The following is a 16,989-nucleotide window of genomic DNA, read 5'->3' as shown; positions in this document are numbered from 1 at the left end:
GGACAGTCCGATTCATTTTAGAGAATCGATTCCTTTTATTCAACTCATCTACGAGTCAGTTGTCCTCATAAAGACCCTGCGGATTTTACGTTTTATTTTTGTAGTAAAATTGTTGTTTATTAGTATGCCACCAGTACTGTGTTATAAGAATATATAGGTGTAAACGGCCTCAAAACATAAGTCTAACAAAGTGTATCAGCATAATTCAATTTATGTACTTAAAAAACGTAATAATAATAATAATTTAACTTAAAGAACTAGACTTTTGTGAATACCAAAATATAACCACAATTTAACGTTTGGAAAAAAAAAAAAATCATTTAAAAAAATAAACTGCCAAATGTGTCACTTAAGTAAATTGTCACATTACTTAATTTTTGTGAATGTTGTTAGACATTTTTTTTTAAATGGGCACGTGACCTAAATTTCTCAAACACGTAAAAGCCGTTACTGAACGTTAGATCACGCGCACACCGTCTGAGGTAAGAGGCTTTGTCCACAGGACAAATTCCTTAAATTACTTTTAAAATAGATGAAATACATATTCACTAATAATATTGTCATAAGGACATTTAAGTGTAAGTTATAAACGTTATGTGAATGTAAAATAATACGACAGGAGCGCGGTTAAAGCCTGTTATTAGATTCATACAGAAAATTCGAATTTAAAGCGTTGAATTAATTACTATAAAATAAGAAATACATCAATGACCATTATCTCTTTCTCTAGGTAATATTATTGGTAAACACTTAAACATTGGTAAAATTTTTGCCGACGCCAAATGCAGTCAAATATTTTGACCGAACCGTTGAAAAAAACAAACAACAACAAAAACAGCTAAAACCAGCCTAAGCTGGTTGGCTGGTTTTAAATGGTTTAAGCTGGAACTAGCTGGTTTTAGCTGGTCTCCCAGCCTGGCTAGGCTGGTCATGCTGGTTTTGGTTGTTCCAGCTGGTCACATCAACACAGCGTAATTTTGTCACACTGTACAACAATAATTGCTATTTTTTCATTCTTTTAAGGGGTAGGTTTAGTGTTGGGGTAGGTGTAGATGTTGATAAAACACAATCTAATAGGTAGAAAATTTATTTCATTGTTCATTTCCAGTCGGAGCTGTATCTTTTCTAGCCACAACCGCTAAAGAGGTGGCCAAAACCCAGCACCGTTTCTAGGCATAGGCAAGCTAGGCGGTCGCCTACTAGAGCGCCACCAGCTGGAGGGGGCGCCAATGAGCGCACGTACTGCTGCTACATTTTAACAGAGTTGTGATTAAGAGTGCCACTGATTGCCGCCCCACATCATTGGGCTACTGTCATTCTGATGATGGCTGTATGCCATTGGATCAGAGCGCTGTCAATTGCTGCCTCTGATTGTTGCATGCAAAGTTTGCATTTGGATTTGGAGCTCTCAACAATGCCATTAGATCAATGGGTTCTGTCAGTGTTTTGGCAAGGTAAGGCTTTTTTTTGCCATGCAAGTTCAAAGGCCAATTTAAAATATTGGTACATAAAAAGTGCACAAAATCAGTATTTTGTTTAGGCAGTATTTGTGGCAGTCAAGAAATCATATGTGACCCTGGACCACAAAACCAGTCACTGGGGTGTATTTGTAGCAATAGCCAAAACATACATTGTATGGGTCGAAATTATAGATTTTTCTTTTATGCCAAAAATCATTAGAATAGTAAGTAAAGATCATGTTCCATTAATATATTTTGTAAATTTCTTACTGTAAATATATCAAAGCTTCATTTTTGATTAGTAATATGCATTGCTAAGAACTTCATTTGGACAACTTTAAAGGCGATTTTCTCAGTATTTAGATTTTTTTGCACCCTCAGATTCCAGATTGTCAAATAGTTCTCAGCCAAATATGTGTCCTATCCTAACAAACCATACATCAATGGAAAGCTTATTTATTCAGCTTTCAGATAATGTATAAATCTCAATTTCGAAAAATTTACACTTAAGACTGGTTATGTGGTCCAGGGTCACATGTTTCATGTGAAACTGGTCTAAAAGGTGTGCGTTTTTGCACCAATGCATTGTTAAAGGTTCAGTGTGTTTGACTGAAATAATAATGCAATAACTGACACAACAACAAAACAACTGAACAAAAAAACAGATAAAGTCAAAAAGTTGCCATTGATAATATCTAAATATGTATCCAAATCCAAATGTAATAAAATTAATTTATGTGTGATGACAATTTCTTAGCAACTAGGGATTGTACAATAGTTATATAGGCATCCAGTGGCTATAATGGTATCACAGATAATAAACTGCAAAATGTTTTATCTTAACAGTCAATTTACAAATAGACCTAATGCGTTCAGATTTGTGGAACTCACAATGCGCTGAATTTCCACAAATTATTGTTGTTATTATGACAACCAATTTGAATGTGACAAGAAACTGATGTCTGAAAAAGAAATTATATATATATACATACTTACATAATCAGCTAATAGGGATTTCGCTTAGGGCATCAAAATGGCTAGAAACGGCCCTGCCAAAACCCCTCTAAAACCAGCCTGCTGAAACCAGCCAACCAGCATAGGCTGGTTTTAGCTGGGTTTTCTTTCAGCAGAGAAGAATCGGTTCAAAAGAAAGATTGGTTAGTGAATCGGATATCAGAGAAAACGTGGGAGCTTGACTCTCTGTTCCTGTTTTTTTTTCCCTTCTCAAGACACATCACAAGACTTCACCACAAGACCATGAGAGGTCAAAGATTGTACTCACTATTTCTTGGCAAAGAAGAAAGCTGCCATAAAATGACATTATGACTCCTTATAGGAGGGAAAGAGTGTTTTAAAACTATACTGAAAAACTAAATCATGATCAAAATAATGATGAGTTCAATCTGCATATAGGGACATGGTCCTTTATACATTTTTAAACCTATTTGGAAGTAGATATTTTTCTGAAATCAACACTTGGATTTTTGACTACTTGGAAATACACAATTTGCAAAAATGTGGCAAAATGATCAAATACTTCAAATCAATGACAGAATTTTTGACTAGAACAGAATAAAATAGAACCCATATGACTTCATTAAAGTGAAACACGATTAATGCATTTCTTTGTAGCATTTATAAACGACACGGGTCCACAGAGTGATATTAAAGAAATTCTCAAGACTTTATATGGTTTTGTCAGTCTATTTTATTGTTCAAAGACATGGAAGAGTTTGAGGATGACACTGTACAAAAGATAATTTGAGGGAAGGTTGAGATACAAAACTATTAAAAACAGCAATCGCAAGCAAAGTACGATCTTAAGGGAAATCTGAATGGACAAAAGCAAACAATTCATGGTTGACTGTACATGGTTTTGCTGGCTAAGCTGTACAAATGTAAATATAGTTTAGTGTTCCAAGAGCAGTGCAATGCTTCTATTTACAAAAATATTACACTGATTTAACCACTTCACTCCAGGCCAATGGCCGGTTAATTCAAAAGAAGGAAAAGTAATAGACAAAAGAAATAAATATTCTGGACAACATCTGTAACAAATGGGAAAAGCCTATAAAGATGCACAAATAAATTATTACCGCATCATGCTTGAGGACAGTGTTTTTCCTTAAATAGATCCAGGATGCAGTCATATGGTCATCACCTACAGTATCTAAGCAGCAAGAGCGTCAGACCGACAAAGCACTGCAGTTACTCAATATTATCCAAATGAGATCACTGACAAAAATGGCTTGATATTGTTACATACACCATGATAATGTTACATATTCCACATGAAGTGCATAGCCTACAGTGTTATTTGCATTTAACAGTTACAAAGCTCCTCAGTGATAGATTGGTAGATTAGTGTGATTTACATAAATTAACTAAAAATATCACTAATGTTCTAATTCACAAGTTTACATACACCTGACAAGTTTCAAGTTAACATTTGTTGCAGAAAATGACAGTTAAACACTGCATTGCTATTTCTGTAAACAATAAATGACACAATGAGAACTATTTAGGTCCACTAGCAGGAAAGGTCAACCAATTAGAGGCTGGACAAAGAAAATAAAGTAGTTACATTTTAAAGCAAGTACTCAGGCACAGCCTTTGTCTGCTTATCTTGAGAGAAAAAATTAAAAAATATTTTGTTTCCAGTTCTGACTTGCATTTCAACAATGCACAGAGAGCATAAATGCAATATGTATATAATGGACACAGTAGCAAAAATGTCTGAACATGGTGACAAAACCGATATAGAGAGTATAGTTGTAAAAAAAAACAAAAAAAGTGGCTAATAAATAGCAGTCAATGTACTAGTTTTTGTGTTTTTTTTTTTTTCAGACTTCAACCACTAAATGATGCATAAGTCCAGTCAAATAAGCTCACAACTGTGTCAGCGAAAAAGCTTGTAAAAGCACACAGGTAAGACGAACCATGGAAAGGAGTCTGTTATTTCCAGTTCACTTGTAAAATTGCAAAGGAACACACCACTACCGCACTAAAGAAGGTCTTATTTAGGACACGTGTTGATATGACCCGATGAGATCTTGCTATCATCATAAACAAAATTTTTAGGATGTTCAGGGATTTCTGATTATGTTTCCCATGCACTTTTTACAGTGTTTACGAGTAAGTGATCAAAAATGGTATTGTGTACATCACTTGTTAATGGCAATAAAACGAAAAAAAAAAAATTCCACAAAACCTGATGAAACCATTATTTCATACCCATGCATAACAAAAAAGAAAAATATTCACATTCACAAATTCCACATTTAAGTCCACATAGGGAATCTGCTGTGCGTTTTAAGTTATTTTTGCTACAGTATCAGTTATTGACAGAACATTCCACAGTAGAGCAACACAATTTAAAATTGGTCCATTTGATGCCTGATTCAGAAAGTAGCGTCATACCACGCATAGCACAAGTATGTGTTAGCAATGCGTAGGTTTACATTTAAACACTGGATGTGCAGAGGACGTAAGGGTGGACAGGAGAATAGTTCCAGGGATGGTGATTTGCCTGGAGTCTGTCAAGACAGTCTAAAAGTGGCTTTTCCAGTTCAAGTATATGGTGAGACAATTAGTGTTCGGCGGCTGTTTTCCTCACAATCGGTTAATTCAGCAGGCTGGAGTGAGTTTTTCGATCCTGGGTTTTCCAACAATTCCTTATACCAGAGGGACTAGTAATAGTCTTTATGTTAAATATGGTACATTCACTTTGGTAAAGAAGAATAAAAGTTGCGTGAATTAATTTGCTCATCTCCAAACATATTGTACTATAGTGCCATTTCAGCGGGGACAAAGAAAATAACATTGTTTCTAAACCAAAACTCAAAACTTTCAGAAACAATCAGATTAACTGTCATTATTACTGTTGTTAATTCCAGAAGAATTTCTAATACGTATGATTTCTCACAAAATTTGATTAATTATTTGTGATAGTATTTCTGTGTACTACAGATGGTTAACATGGAGAAATGGTGTTGCTAAAGCTCTAAAAACAAATGTTGTAAATAATCACATGGCTGTCTGAAATACTTGATTCTGATTGGTTAAATCATACCTATCTGTTACTATATACATCTATTTTTGCTTTTAACTCTCACCAAACTGTTTAGTTGACCGTTATCCTATGTAACTCATTTCCTAAGAAATCTTTCAGTATTTTATTTATGCAAAAGATTTGGAGGTGAAATCTGACCTTTATGCGTCTTTGTGATATCCACCCTAATACACAATTTTCCTGCCCACCTGAGATAGCACTATAGCAGTTTTACTTCATCATAACAGGCAAATTCAAATTTTAATTGCAAATTATGATTAATCATTACTGATTTTGGTCTTATTTACTAGACATGCGCTTGTAACGGCAAGAAACTCCGTACGAACAGGGTAACCAATGCAAAGAAAATTATGAAACTTAGTTTCTAATAGTTGGAGTACAATCACAAGCCACTCCATATTCTTGACAATTGGCCATCCTGTCTCCAAGACTCAATGATAAATGAGTGTTTTAGCTGTCAGCTGTGATGGATTCACACGCTCAGTAAGTGTAGTGAGGTGCAGTGGATCGCCGTTTGGTCATGTTGAAGTCCTGCTAGTTTCTCCAAGTTCAGCACATGGCGTGGCCCTGCCTGGGTCACTGGTGCACCTCATTCTCAATAAGGCTGTCCTCTCCTGATTGGAAATCACCTTCATTCACCACCTCCTCATCCTGCGACGATCCCTGCCCCTCATCCTCGCCACTTCCTGTCTCGTCTGTGTTTGGGTCCTGTAGCACTTGGGCGACGTACGTCTGCTGATATAGAAAAAAGAGGGAAGACAAAGTGGAAAAAAAAAAATCAGATGTGACAATATCCAATTTTTGTTGAAGTCAGATTAATAACTACTAAAAACTAGGGGTGTAAAACGCTTTCTTGCTCATCATCACGTGCAAGACTCTATTTAGACATTAAAACTTACCACAGACTTGACAGGTGGAGATGAATCCGGTGGTCGTCCATTGTCCACACCGTCCATGTCGATCTGTAGAGAATTCAGGAAAATCACACTGCAGTTTACAGAAAGTTCTAGACTTGGTTTTATTTACAAAGAAACAAATAATCAAACAGGCAGAGCTGTTTCTGACCTTGTAATTGTGCGCACTAAGGTATTTGAAATGACCGAAGACGACGTGGGAGAGGCAAATGATGATGGTGATGATCAGAACCACAAAGGTAAACATTGATGTTGGAGCAACAAAACCTTTAAATTTTAAAAAAGGAAATCAAGAGAAAAGAGAGCAGGGGAGAAACATCATATTAGAGATATGACAATAATCTTTTACATCAGCACTGGTTCTCAACCTTATTTTCCACTGGGCCACAATACTGTGCAAGTGAGCCACCTTGCTGCCTATCATTGCATTCAGAGTGTGCCTAAAATGCAGGGTTTAGAACAGACCCACTATCTGGCTTTGTCTTACCTGTACGGACAGTAGAGAAGAAGAGCAGCCAGAAGAGGCAGAGGATGGGTGCTGCCACCACCTGGTTGACAGCTCCAGAGTGGATTTTCTTATCCAGTTTGGAGGGCAGGTAGGCATAATACATGTTATACCTGTCCACCAGGTGCTTCAGTAGCATGTACATCAGTCCTGCAGACAAAATTCAAATCAACTTGTGTTAAACGTACCACTACAATGCAAGAATTCTTTGTAGTTCTTCAGTGAGAAATGTCACTCACCAAATGGTACAATAATTGGACAGGTGATGCTGTAGGTCATGACCACAGTAAACACGTTCATCATCCAGGCATAAGCAGCTCCAAACTGGAACTCATAAGCTTGATGCTGTAACAACATGGAACCATTCATGAATTACAGCATGAATTACAACATGAGTTACTGAGCATAACAGTAAGGGTGAGTATAATGACTGTTGTACTTGAAACTACACAGACCTTCTTCACGTTGCGCCTCTCAGCAGCTGAACGTGCCAGACACAGCCGGATCATGTACATAAGGAAATAAGGAATGCGTAACAGGTCCATGGCATTACCAATGAAGGCAGACGCGATGACATAGTTCACAAAGAAAGCTCCATTATCTGGAAGGAAGACGCATCTAATAGAGACAAAAAATGAATCAGGCCATAAAAACTTTATCTACAATCTTGAAAATATGCACAAATAAAATGTTTTGTAAGCACCATGATCTCATAACTATTATTTAACTCTCTGGACAGCCCCTGTAACACACGATTTTAGAGCTGCAAATCCTCTCATGGACTTACTCGAATCGGACTTTTGCCTCGTCGAGGAATTTCTTGTCAAAAAGCCAGCGGAAGAAAACATCCAAACTGCATTTTGGAAAAGATTGTGTGAAATGTTTAATACAAATGAGAAATATATCAGTCCAACATGGCAAACACAACCTGGATAAAAAGATTCAATGTTTCACATTTCTATATAATGACATGAAAACACACAAAAACGCAATATTTGTATTGAAAATGATTTTTCTGTTATTTCAAATTACAATTTACAAATCTTAATATATTAGTACAAATTAGCATATAACATCAACAACTTAAAAGGTGGTTGATTACGATTTCACTTTTTTAACGTTAGTGTGTAATATTGGTCTTTGAGCATAAACAATATCTGCAAAGTTGTGGCACTAAAAGTTCAACCAAACGGAGATCTTTTAAAATTGTGGAACTACGAGTTGCTTCCCAGGTTTGTTACATCACGAACCCAGATAAACCCCGCCCCCGGGAACATGCAACGAAGGGGGCGAGGCCATGCCATGCTGCGCTGCTTTAGAGAAGAGGAAGAGAAAACTAGGGGTGCACGTGAAAATCTATTCATATATGAATCGCGATTCTGTCTTCTAACGATTCTAATGGATTCACAAGTTTCAAAATTAATGTTCTAAAGCAGCGGTTCTCAATCCTGTTCCTCGTGTCGCCCTGCTCTGCATCTCTCTCTCTCGTTCAGATCGTCAGCTCGGCTCCAACAATGAACTGTTCCATTTATACACTTGTTTTCACACAGCTATGAGAAGCATTATACATTGACATGCGTGTGGTTGCTGTGCTGTATTAAAGCTTAAATCAGGATAAAACCATATATTAAAAGCTAACAGAAGCAGCATTTACAAATAACAGCGTATTTAAAAGTATGAACCAACAACAAACAAAAAACACCATTAAGAGCCGTGCTTGCACAGGTTCTGCACGATCCTCCTCACTAATATCCTCTGGGTCTCAATCGGGCTCACATTGATAAGCAATATAGATGACGCCATTGTTTACAATACAACCGGAGCACATGCCGCTGAGCTGAGGGGCGGGACGTTCAGAGAGGCACAGTAGAGGCGGTTTAGCTAATCACAACACACTGGACCAGCTAACCAATCTGAGCCCATTGCGTACTCCTGAGGGAGGGGCTTCATAAAAGGAGGAAATGATCAGCGCGTTTAGAGGAGAAGGGACAGAGCGGTGTGGAATAAAGGTAAATTATGTGAAAAATAAGTATGTAATAATTGTTTTTAAAACGAAGCATTAACATGTTAGATTGCTCCCCATAAACACAATCAAGCCAAGAAAATACCAGTCAACCACCCCTTTAATGGTTAGTAATTTGTTTATTCAGAAAAAGACTATTAAATAAAACATAATTCTTAGGCCTTTTTTAAGTTAAAATCCAAGTGTTATAAAATACCTGCTCAGTCCCAGAGATGGCAGCAGCAGAACCATAAAGATGAGGAAGGTGTAGCATTTGTGCATGGTGGTTCTGTTCTCTCCAGATCTAAAGGGAAAAGTCATGCATATTTTAAGCTCAGGACCACCAGGTTTGTGTCTCTACCAGAAAATGGTTTAGTTTAGTAGCTCCAACTGATAAACAACTCTAGGTCATTAAAAATACATTGATATACAGGGTTTGACATTGTACCGTGTCCAGTGGGCCTCAAAGAAGGCAGAGTAGTAGACGATGGTGGGGAGAAGGGCCGAGAAGCACCACAACAGCAGGGTGGGGAAGAACTGAGTGATGATGGGGTTCTGGAAAAACAGACACGGGGGGAGGGAAGGGAGGAGATGAGTGACAGAATCATGACCCAATAGTCACACTGCATTGTGATGCTCATTAACACTCAGTTTAACAGACTTCTTACGTTCAGGTACTCCACGGGTTTGGTGACATTGAACTTGTCCATGGTGGAGATGATGATGGCAGGGGTGGTGAGGAAGAAGAGCAAGAGGAAGAGAAAGCAGTTGATGACAAAGCAGCGGAGCCACCAGTTGAGGCCACCAATGGACAAATGCTCCCTGTGGAGAACAAGGTACAACTCATGATTTATATAAAACATTATAGAACTACTACAAGTATTTCCAATCTTACCCAGAAACTAGGGCTAGGTGAAACATCAAATATCAGCGTTATTATCAGTCCGTGTTCTTTAATTTGCACACTTTCAGTAGATTCACACTTTCCACTACCATCTGTGCATTCATGTTCATTTAGTGACAAGCGGTAAAGCGGCTACTATGTGTAGATTTATTTTTTAACTAGTGTTGATTTCGCAGTACATAGTAACAATAGCTGTTCTACACTTTTGCATGGAGCAAATGAAACAATATTGATATATACACATATATCAATTATTGTCAAAATTTGGAAAAATAAGATATACATTTTTACAGTGGGTACGGAAAGTATTCAGACCCCCTTAAATTTTTCACTCTTTGTTATATTGCAGCCATTTGCTAAAATCATTTAAGTTCATTTTTTTCCCTCTTTAATGTACACACAGCACCCCATATTGACAGAAAAACACAGAATTGTTGACATTTTTGCAGATTTATTAAAAAAGAAAAACTGAAATATCACATGGTCCTAAGTATTCAGACCCTTTGCTGTGACACTCATATATTTAACTCAGGTGCTGTCCATTTCTTCCGATCATCCTTGAGATGGTTCTACACCTTCATTTGAGTCCAGCTGTGTTTGATTATACTGATTGGACTTGATTAGGAAAGCCACACACCTGTCTATATAAGACCTTACAGCTCACAGTCAACCATCACTGCAGCCCTCCACCAGTCGGGGCTTTATGGCAGAGTGGCCCGACGGAAGCCTCTCTTCAGTGCAAGACACATGAAAGCCCGCATGGAGTTTGCTAAAAAACACCTGAATAAGATTCTCTGGTCTGATGAGACCAAGATAGAACTTTTTGGCCTTAATTCTAAGCAGTATGTGTGGAGAAAACCAGGCACTGCTCATCACAGTCCAATACAGTCCCAACAGTGAAGCATGGTGGTGGCAGCATCATGCTGTGGGGGTGTTTTTCAGCTGCAGGGACAGGACGACTGGTTGCAATCGAGGGAAAGATGAATGCGGCCAAGTACAGGGATATCCTGGACGAAAACCTTCTCCAGAGTGCTCAGGACCTCAGACTGGGCCGAAGGTTTACCTTCCAACAAGACAATGACCCTAAGCACACAGCTAAAATAACGAAGGAGTGGCTTCACAACAACTCTGTGACTGTTCTTGAATGGCCCAGCCAGAGCCCTGACTTGAACCCAATTGAGCATCTCTGGAGAGACCTAAAAATGGCTGTCCACCAACGTTTACCATCCAACCTGACAGAACTGGAGAGGATCTGCAAGGAGGAATTGCAGAGGATCCCCAAAATCCAGGTGTGCATCTTTGCCAAAAAGACTCATGGCTGAATTAGATCAAAAGGGTGCTTCTACTAAATGCTGAGCAAAGGGTCTGAATACTTAGGACCATGTGATATTTCAGTTTTTCTTTTTTAATAAATCTGCAAAAATGTCAACAATTCTGTGTTTTTCTGTCAATATGGGGTGCTGTGTGTACATTAATGAGGAAAAAAAAAAGAACTTTAATGATTTTAGCAAATGGCTGCAATATAACAAAGAGTGAAAAATTTAAGGGGGTCTGAATACTTTCCGTACCCACTGTATATCTATATCACCCAGGCTTACTGGATACCTACAGTACACTCACGTTAAGCGTTGTGTACTATATAGCAAATCTCAACCACTTGATTCTTATATTTAGTACATCCTACTTTACCTGCAAATATACCGCATACTCACAAAGAGCAATCTATAATATATAGTAAATCTCACCTACATGATTGTTTCTATTGTTGGAAAAACGAAAACTGTATTATCATATATCTCTATATGTAAAGTTGTATATACAGTGCACAGCATAAATGAGTACACCCCCTCTGAATAAATATAAAATATGTATTTTCTTAATGATCACTAATATAATTCATGGAAAGATGGCAAAATTGAAATGTATTAAACATACACTTAATAAAAACTACAAAATATATGCCAATATTTTCTGTAAGATAAGTAAATTAGCCAATTTTGTTTAAATGAAGGATTGCAGAAATGAGTACACCCTAGATTTCATTCAGCAAATGTATAATATTCTAGTACTTAGTATGTCCTCCAGAACTTTAAGTATAGTGCTCTGACCCTCTTGGCACTGAGTGTACAAGTTCATGACAAATTTTCACATCTGTCCTGTTTAACTCCTGGAGGACGACCTCCTTAAATGCTCTGGGTCTTTAATGGGGAGTTTTGCTCAGCTCGTCTCTACAGAATCCCCCACAGCTACTCAAGATTGTTAAGACTGAGTGAAATACATGTCCACTGAAGGATTTGCACCTTGGGAGAATGAATATCTTCATGGTCGTGATGAAAAAAATGACCAATAGTGCAGGGAATGAGTGGAGGGTAGCATCTTCTGTTTTTCATCACACAGTAGTGTGTGAATTCATGACAGCGTTGATAAAGCACAACTCCCTCACACCTTCAGCACTCACTCATCCCTATATAAGAGCTTTACTACCACTGAACGTCACTGTGGGTACCAAGCACTTCTCACTGTACTCCTCCTCTAGCAACACCACAACATTTTGGATGCTTTTGGATCCGAAATGATTGACTTGGTCTCTTGAGACCAGAGTATGGATTCCCAGAAGTCTCTATTTTGTAAATATGGGCCTTGGAAGAGGTTAAATGAGTTTATTTTGCTTTGGCTACAGTAGGTAATACTAGTGGTGACAACAACCATGCATGTCACTTCTGCAGGCTGAGTCATACTCTCTGAGATAAAGGGTCACTCTTTTCATAGCTTTTGCTGGCTCTGAGACACTTGCATGTTATTTCTCCTGCTCTTTTTCTAGCAAAAATTCACTCATCACTAAATGAAAACTTAAAGTGAAGACCTGATTATTTCAGGAGCCTTGTCACAAGTCCATTGTTTTTGAATGTCGGTGCTACTTCTGCTATATTTTCACACTTAAGACAATAATTTGTTATTCTTCGTGTACCATTGTCCTCTTTTATGCTAAGAAATAAGTCACCTGGCTGTTCTCTCCTAAGTGGTTCCACTGCTGCCAGCATTAAGTCTGAGTATGAATTAGTGTAACACTTTTAATTGTCAGGAAATTACTGGTCTTTAAAAGATATGGTTCAATATATTCACCTGTTGATCAAAAATAGCCTTAAACCTGTACTTTTTTTTTTTTTGTAACTTTCAGGGGGGTGTGCTCATTTTTGCAACACAACATTTTATCACTTTGATAAGAAAATCTTATTTTGCTGAATAATTTTGACATTCTTCTTTGGTAACTGATCAAGCAGGTTTGTTGGAACATTATATCTCCATAGAACCCAAACATGTCATCCAAGTAAAGAGTAATTGCTGAATTTGTTAAGTATTAGAGGGTGTGTACTCATTTATGCTGTGCACTGCATATACACAACTTATTTTTGCATACATATAGTTCACTCGCATAAAAACAATACATACTATCTATTAAATCTTACCTGCCTGTTTTTAAATTTTGTCACAAAATGTTATTACATTATTGCCCAGCTCTTTATATAAAGTTGAATATATATGTATGTACAACTTTATCCACATACATGCAGTATGCTTGTACAGGCCAGTATACTTTATAGCAAATCTTAACTGCTTGATTACTTGTTTCATCACAAAATGTAAACTATATTAAATCGCATGGCTCTAATCTGCGAAATGCGACTGTAAGGCATGATATTATAAACATTAACATCATGATTTTTTGTAAATCTACTTTAAAACAATGTGCATTATGAGAAGCTCTGTATAAATAAATTTGACTTAATGATTGTCTCCAAAAACAGTTCACAGATCTGTGCAGTCTAATGCATATTGCATAAAAAATGACTGCCTTAAGCCCGGCTCACATTGTGCGATTTTGGCCACGATTTGGTCGTCTGGGACAAATTTTAAAAATCCTAAAAGATTCTTATAATCCTAGGCTCACCTCCGACGAAATTCTGGCAGTGTCAAAAGATTTGGTGCACAGTCCTGCAGTGTGACTACCCCTACGACGAATATCAAACTGTCTCCGTTTTTCAAGGCAAGCTATGAGCAGAATTAATGCTAGAGAATTATTCTATCAGCAATAAACTCCAGCGCTCCTGTCCTCCACTCACAGAATTCTTCTGATATGTTTCTTTTTTATATAAACACTGGTTGCGCCGCTGTTTTCATGTGGGTGTGTATGAATGCATACACTATTCTTCTTAAATACGCCGGTATTGCCGCCGTTCATATACTTTTCATGACAGCCAACATTTTGGTCTCGCGTGCAATGAAGTTCGCAGTCACTGGACGTGTATGGGTTGATAATGTAAAACTCCAGACAAGTTTTCTTGCGCGCACCCGTTTTTAACTCGTCTTGACTGTCGTACAGTCTGACATTAATGACAACTGAGATCCCATAGTATGACATGATCATCATGTTCGTACAGTCTGACAAGTACAATCCTAAAGGACTTTTACAAAAAAAAAATAAATAAATAAAAAAAAAAAAATCACAGTGTGAGCCCGGCTTTAGTCAGTCATATAAATAACAATAGTATGAATTATATTGTGGTATCACTGATGAACTGTGGTCAGTCTCTCCCTGTCTAAGTGGGTATTTCTTGGCCAGTATAAACAACAAAGTGGATTCCGGTTTATGCCTGAAGTCTAGCTCTGAGACTAGGATCATAATGAATTCATGAGATTTAGGATGAAGAGGTTACCAGTAAACATTCTGTGGATCTGGAGCGTATGTGACTGTCCAGTTGTTCGTGCTGAGGAGGTTGCTGAAGGGGGAGCACTTTGGCTCTCGTCGACAGTGACAGCCATGACACTGACATGCGTTAAAATCTTTCAAGATGCTGCGAAGGGGAAAACACAGATATTAATATTTTTCTCATTCTGTTAAAAGTATAGTGATGGTAACATGATCGTATCAGAAGGTAATACCATGAAACTGAATTATCATAATATTCATGAGAAATTTGACTTACAGGGCGGTCGTTGCTTCATTCTGGAAGGTAACAAAAGCCATTCCCAGAGGTTTAGTGTTGACTTTTTCTCGTTCTTTTCTGTATTCTTCCTTCAGTTTGCCCTCAAGCTTAGTGTAGTAGTTCACAGCATCTTCCTACAACAATGGATTAACATTGCACAAGTTAGACATCAATACTAAAATGCATTATCTGTTTTAAAGACCACATGAAATAAAAATTTGCAATTAGAGTATGTATGATATTCTGGTCTCTAGATATGTCTTGTGGCGGTTATAAAGATCTCACTGATTTACGTTACAAGCTATCAGAATTTCATCTTACTTTTTGGCCATATACATATCAACATCTGCACCAAATTGCATATTTTTGCTCAATTTGGGCCTCTGAATACAATTGCAAGTGTTTTTTCTTTTTTTGAATTCTGTTACTTTTCCACGATTTAATTAAACCATTAAGCAACAAACCCTCTATTTAAAGCTTTGTACGCCTGCAAGTTAAGAGCTTGTTTTTTCCAGCAGTCGGCATTACAGCCATAGTCCAGCAGGGGGAAATAAAGAGCTACAGAAAAATGCCTCTAGTGACAAACTGGAAGCCTGTTTATCTAATGAGGACACTTGGGAGCTGCTGAATAATCCCGTGCTGATGTTGAACATGTCTCACAGCAGCAGAGCGTATATCATCCTGACTGTAAATACGATGAAGCGGAACTACAGGAAGTACGCAAGACAGAGGATGTGACATTCTGACTGCGTGTCTGATGGGAAAACGCTGTGTATTCCTGAAGACAGTTCATGCATTCATGATTTACATTTGAATGTCAAGTGAAATTCATGAGGATTCTTTTACTAATGAGGGATCTAGATACCTGCTATTCTTCAAAACCCATTGAGTGGAAACCTGAGAGGTTACGATGCATATGATCTGACCTGCTCGCAGCCCGCGATGATGCAGCAGCAGAGGTGGCCGCAGGGTTTGGGGTTAATCATAGTGGGGATGTGCTCCTTGGCCATCAGGTCTGTGTAGAACTTTTTGCTGCGTTCTGTCTTTTTCCTGAAGAAGACAAAGTCAAGAACATTGAATTGAGTCTGATTTCTAAGTTTACTTTCTAACGTTTCCATGAAACAAATTTCAGTTCTTTTTCAACAAAAGGTCAGTGAAAGCAGAATGTTTATCAGAAAATACTGTTTAGTTTGACCTCAGGAGGTCAAAATAAATATAAAAGGAGTCATTTTGCAATGTGGTTTACAACCAAGGTTTGGGTGATTGTAATTTCGTAGCAATGTACATTATTAAACATGAAAATATAAACACATAAAATACAAATCTGTACCTTATTCATAGAAAGATCCTTGTGAACAGTATTTAAAATAGTGACTAAAACTTGTCTAATCTAGGCTTGTAAAATGTGTACCTTTCAGACTCCAGGGACATAAGCCTGGCAACGTCGTAACAAATGCGAGCATCCAGAACCATGCAGTTTTCATATGCTTTCCTGGATATTAACACAAAGATGAAAAGGAGAAAAAAAGTGTAAGAGACAGGACTCCCATGAGGGGGACAGGAAATAGTTCTGCTATTTGCCACTTTCTCTTTTAACCTGGCACTGGAACACAGTGTTGATAGTCTTGCAGGAGCCAGCCTTCAGTATTGTCTGGCGCGCACTATACTTCATGCAAGCCAAGAATGGCTCGCTTAGACAGGAAGAAACTGACCAATATGTAAAATGACCAACCACTGTTTCTTTTTATGTGATGCATAAGCGTGGGTAAATCTAAAATCAATAGTACCAAAATAGAAGACTGGCATGCAACAAATTGGTAAGCTTTTTAAATAATGACACAGCAGCCTCTTTGAGACGATGTACACACAACACCGAAGACATTAGTGGAATATAATGTGTACACTTTAATGTCAAAATTTCCATCCATCCTAAAGTAATAGGTCTGTGGGAGTCTAAAGGACTGATGACTCTTTTCCCAGTTGGCTGCAGTAGGACAGACTGCAATATGCTTTGAAACGTCTGTGAGACTCATATCCGTTCTGCTCTCTTTTGTGTTTGTTCTATTCTTCCTCTTTGTCCTCTATCTACACATCCTGCTTTCTCTGTCTCAATTGGTTTGGCGGTCACTTTGGCCCCACAGTCTTGT

The 16,989-nt window shown here is 37.8% G+C and overlaps 1 protein-coding gene across 3 annotated transcripts in view; it reads right to left on the bottom strand.

Moving 5' to 3' along the window:
• Nucleotides 1-4,283: 4,283 nt before the first annotated feature.
• The window catches only part of tmem63ba (transmembrane protein 63Ba), a 30,392-nt gene continuing 17,686 nt past the window's right edge, over nt 4,284-16,989 (bottom strand). For 2 of the 3 annotated variants that reach the window (XM_058796706.1, XM_058796708.1), the window contains 14 exons: nt 16,254-16,334; nt 15,769-15,892; nt 14,843-14,976; nt 14,573-14,710; nt 9,622-9,775; nt 9,402-9,508; nt 9,171-9,257; nt 7,739-7,804; nt 7,407-7,569; nt 7,191-7,296; nt 6,934-7,101; nt 6,598-6,713; nt 6,432-6,494; nt 4,284-6,267 (listed from right to left, as the gene is read on the bottom strand). In XM_058796706.1, the coding sequence (XP_058652689.1) occupies nt 6,109-6,267; nt 6,432-6,494; nt 6,598-6,713; nt 6,934-7,101; nt 7,191-7,296; nt 7,407-7,569; nt 7,739-7,804; nt 9,171-9,257; nt 9,402-9,508; nt 9,622-9,775; nt 14,573-14,710; nt 14,843-14,976; nt 15,769-15,892; nt 16,254-16,334 (1,666 nt within the window). In that variant the 3' untranslated portion in view covers nt 4,284-6,108. The remainder of the gene's footprint in view (nt 6,268-6,431; nt 6,495-6,597; nt 6,714-6,933; nt 7,102-7,190; nt 7,297-7,406; nt 7,570-7,738; nt 7,805-9,170; nt 9,258-9,401; nt 9,509-9,621; nt 9,776-14,572; nt 14,711-14,842; nt 14,977-15,768; nt 15,893-16,253; nt 16,335-16,989) is intronic. The other variant, XM_058796707.1, reaches the window with a different exon arrangement.

Source organism: Onychostoma macrolepis, chromosome 13 (assembly GCF_012432095.1).
Source record: "Onychostoma macrolepis isolate SWU-2019 chromosome 13, ASM1243209v1, whole genome shotgun sequence".
Lineage (NCBI taxonomy): Eukaryota > Metazoa > Chordata > Actinopteri > Cypriniformes > Cyprinidae > Onychostoma > Onychostoma macrolepis.
This window is presented reverse-complemented; position numbering and strand designations above follow the sequence as displayed.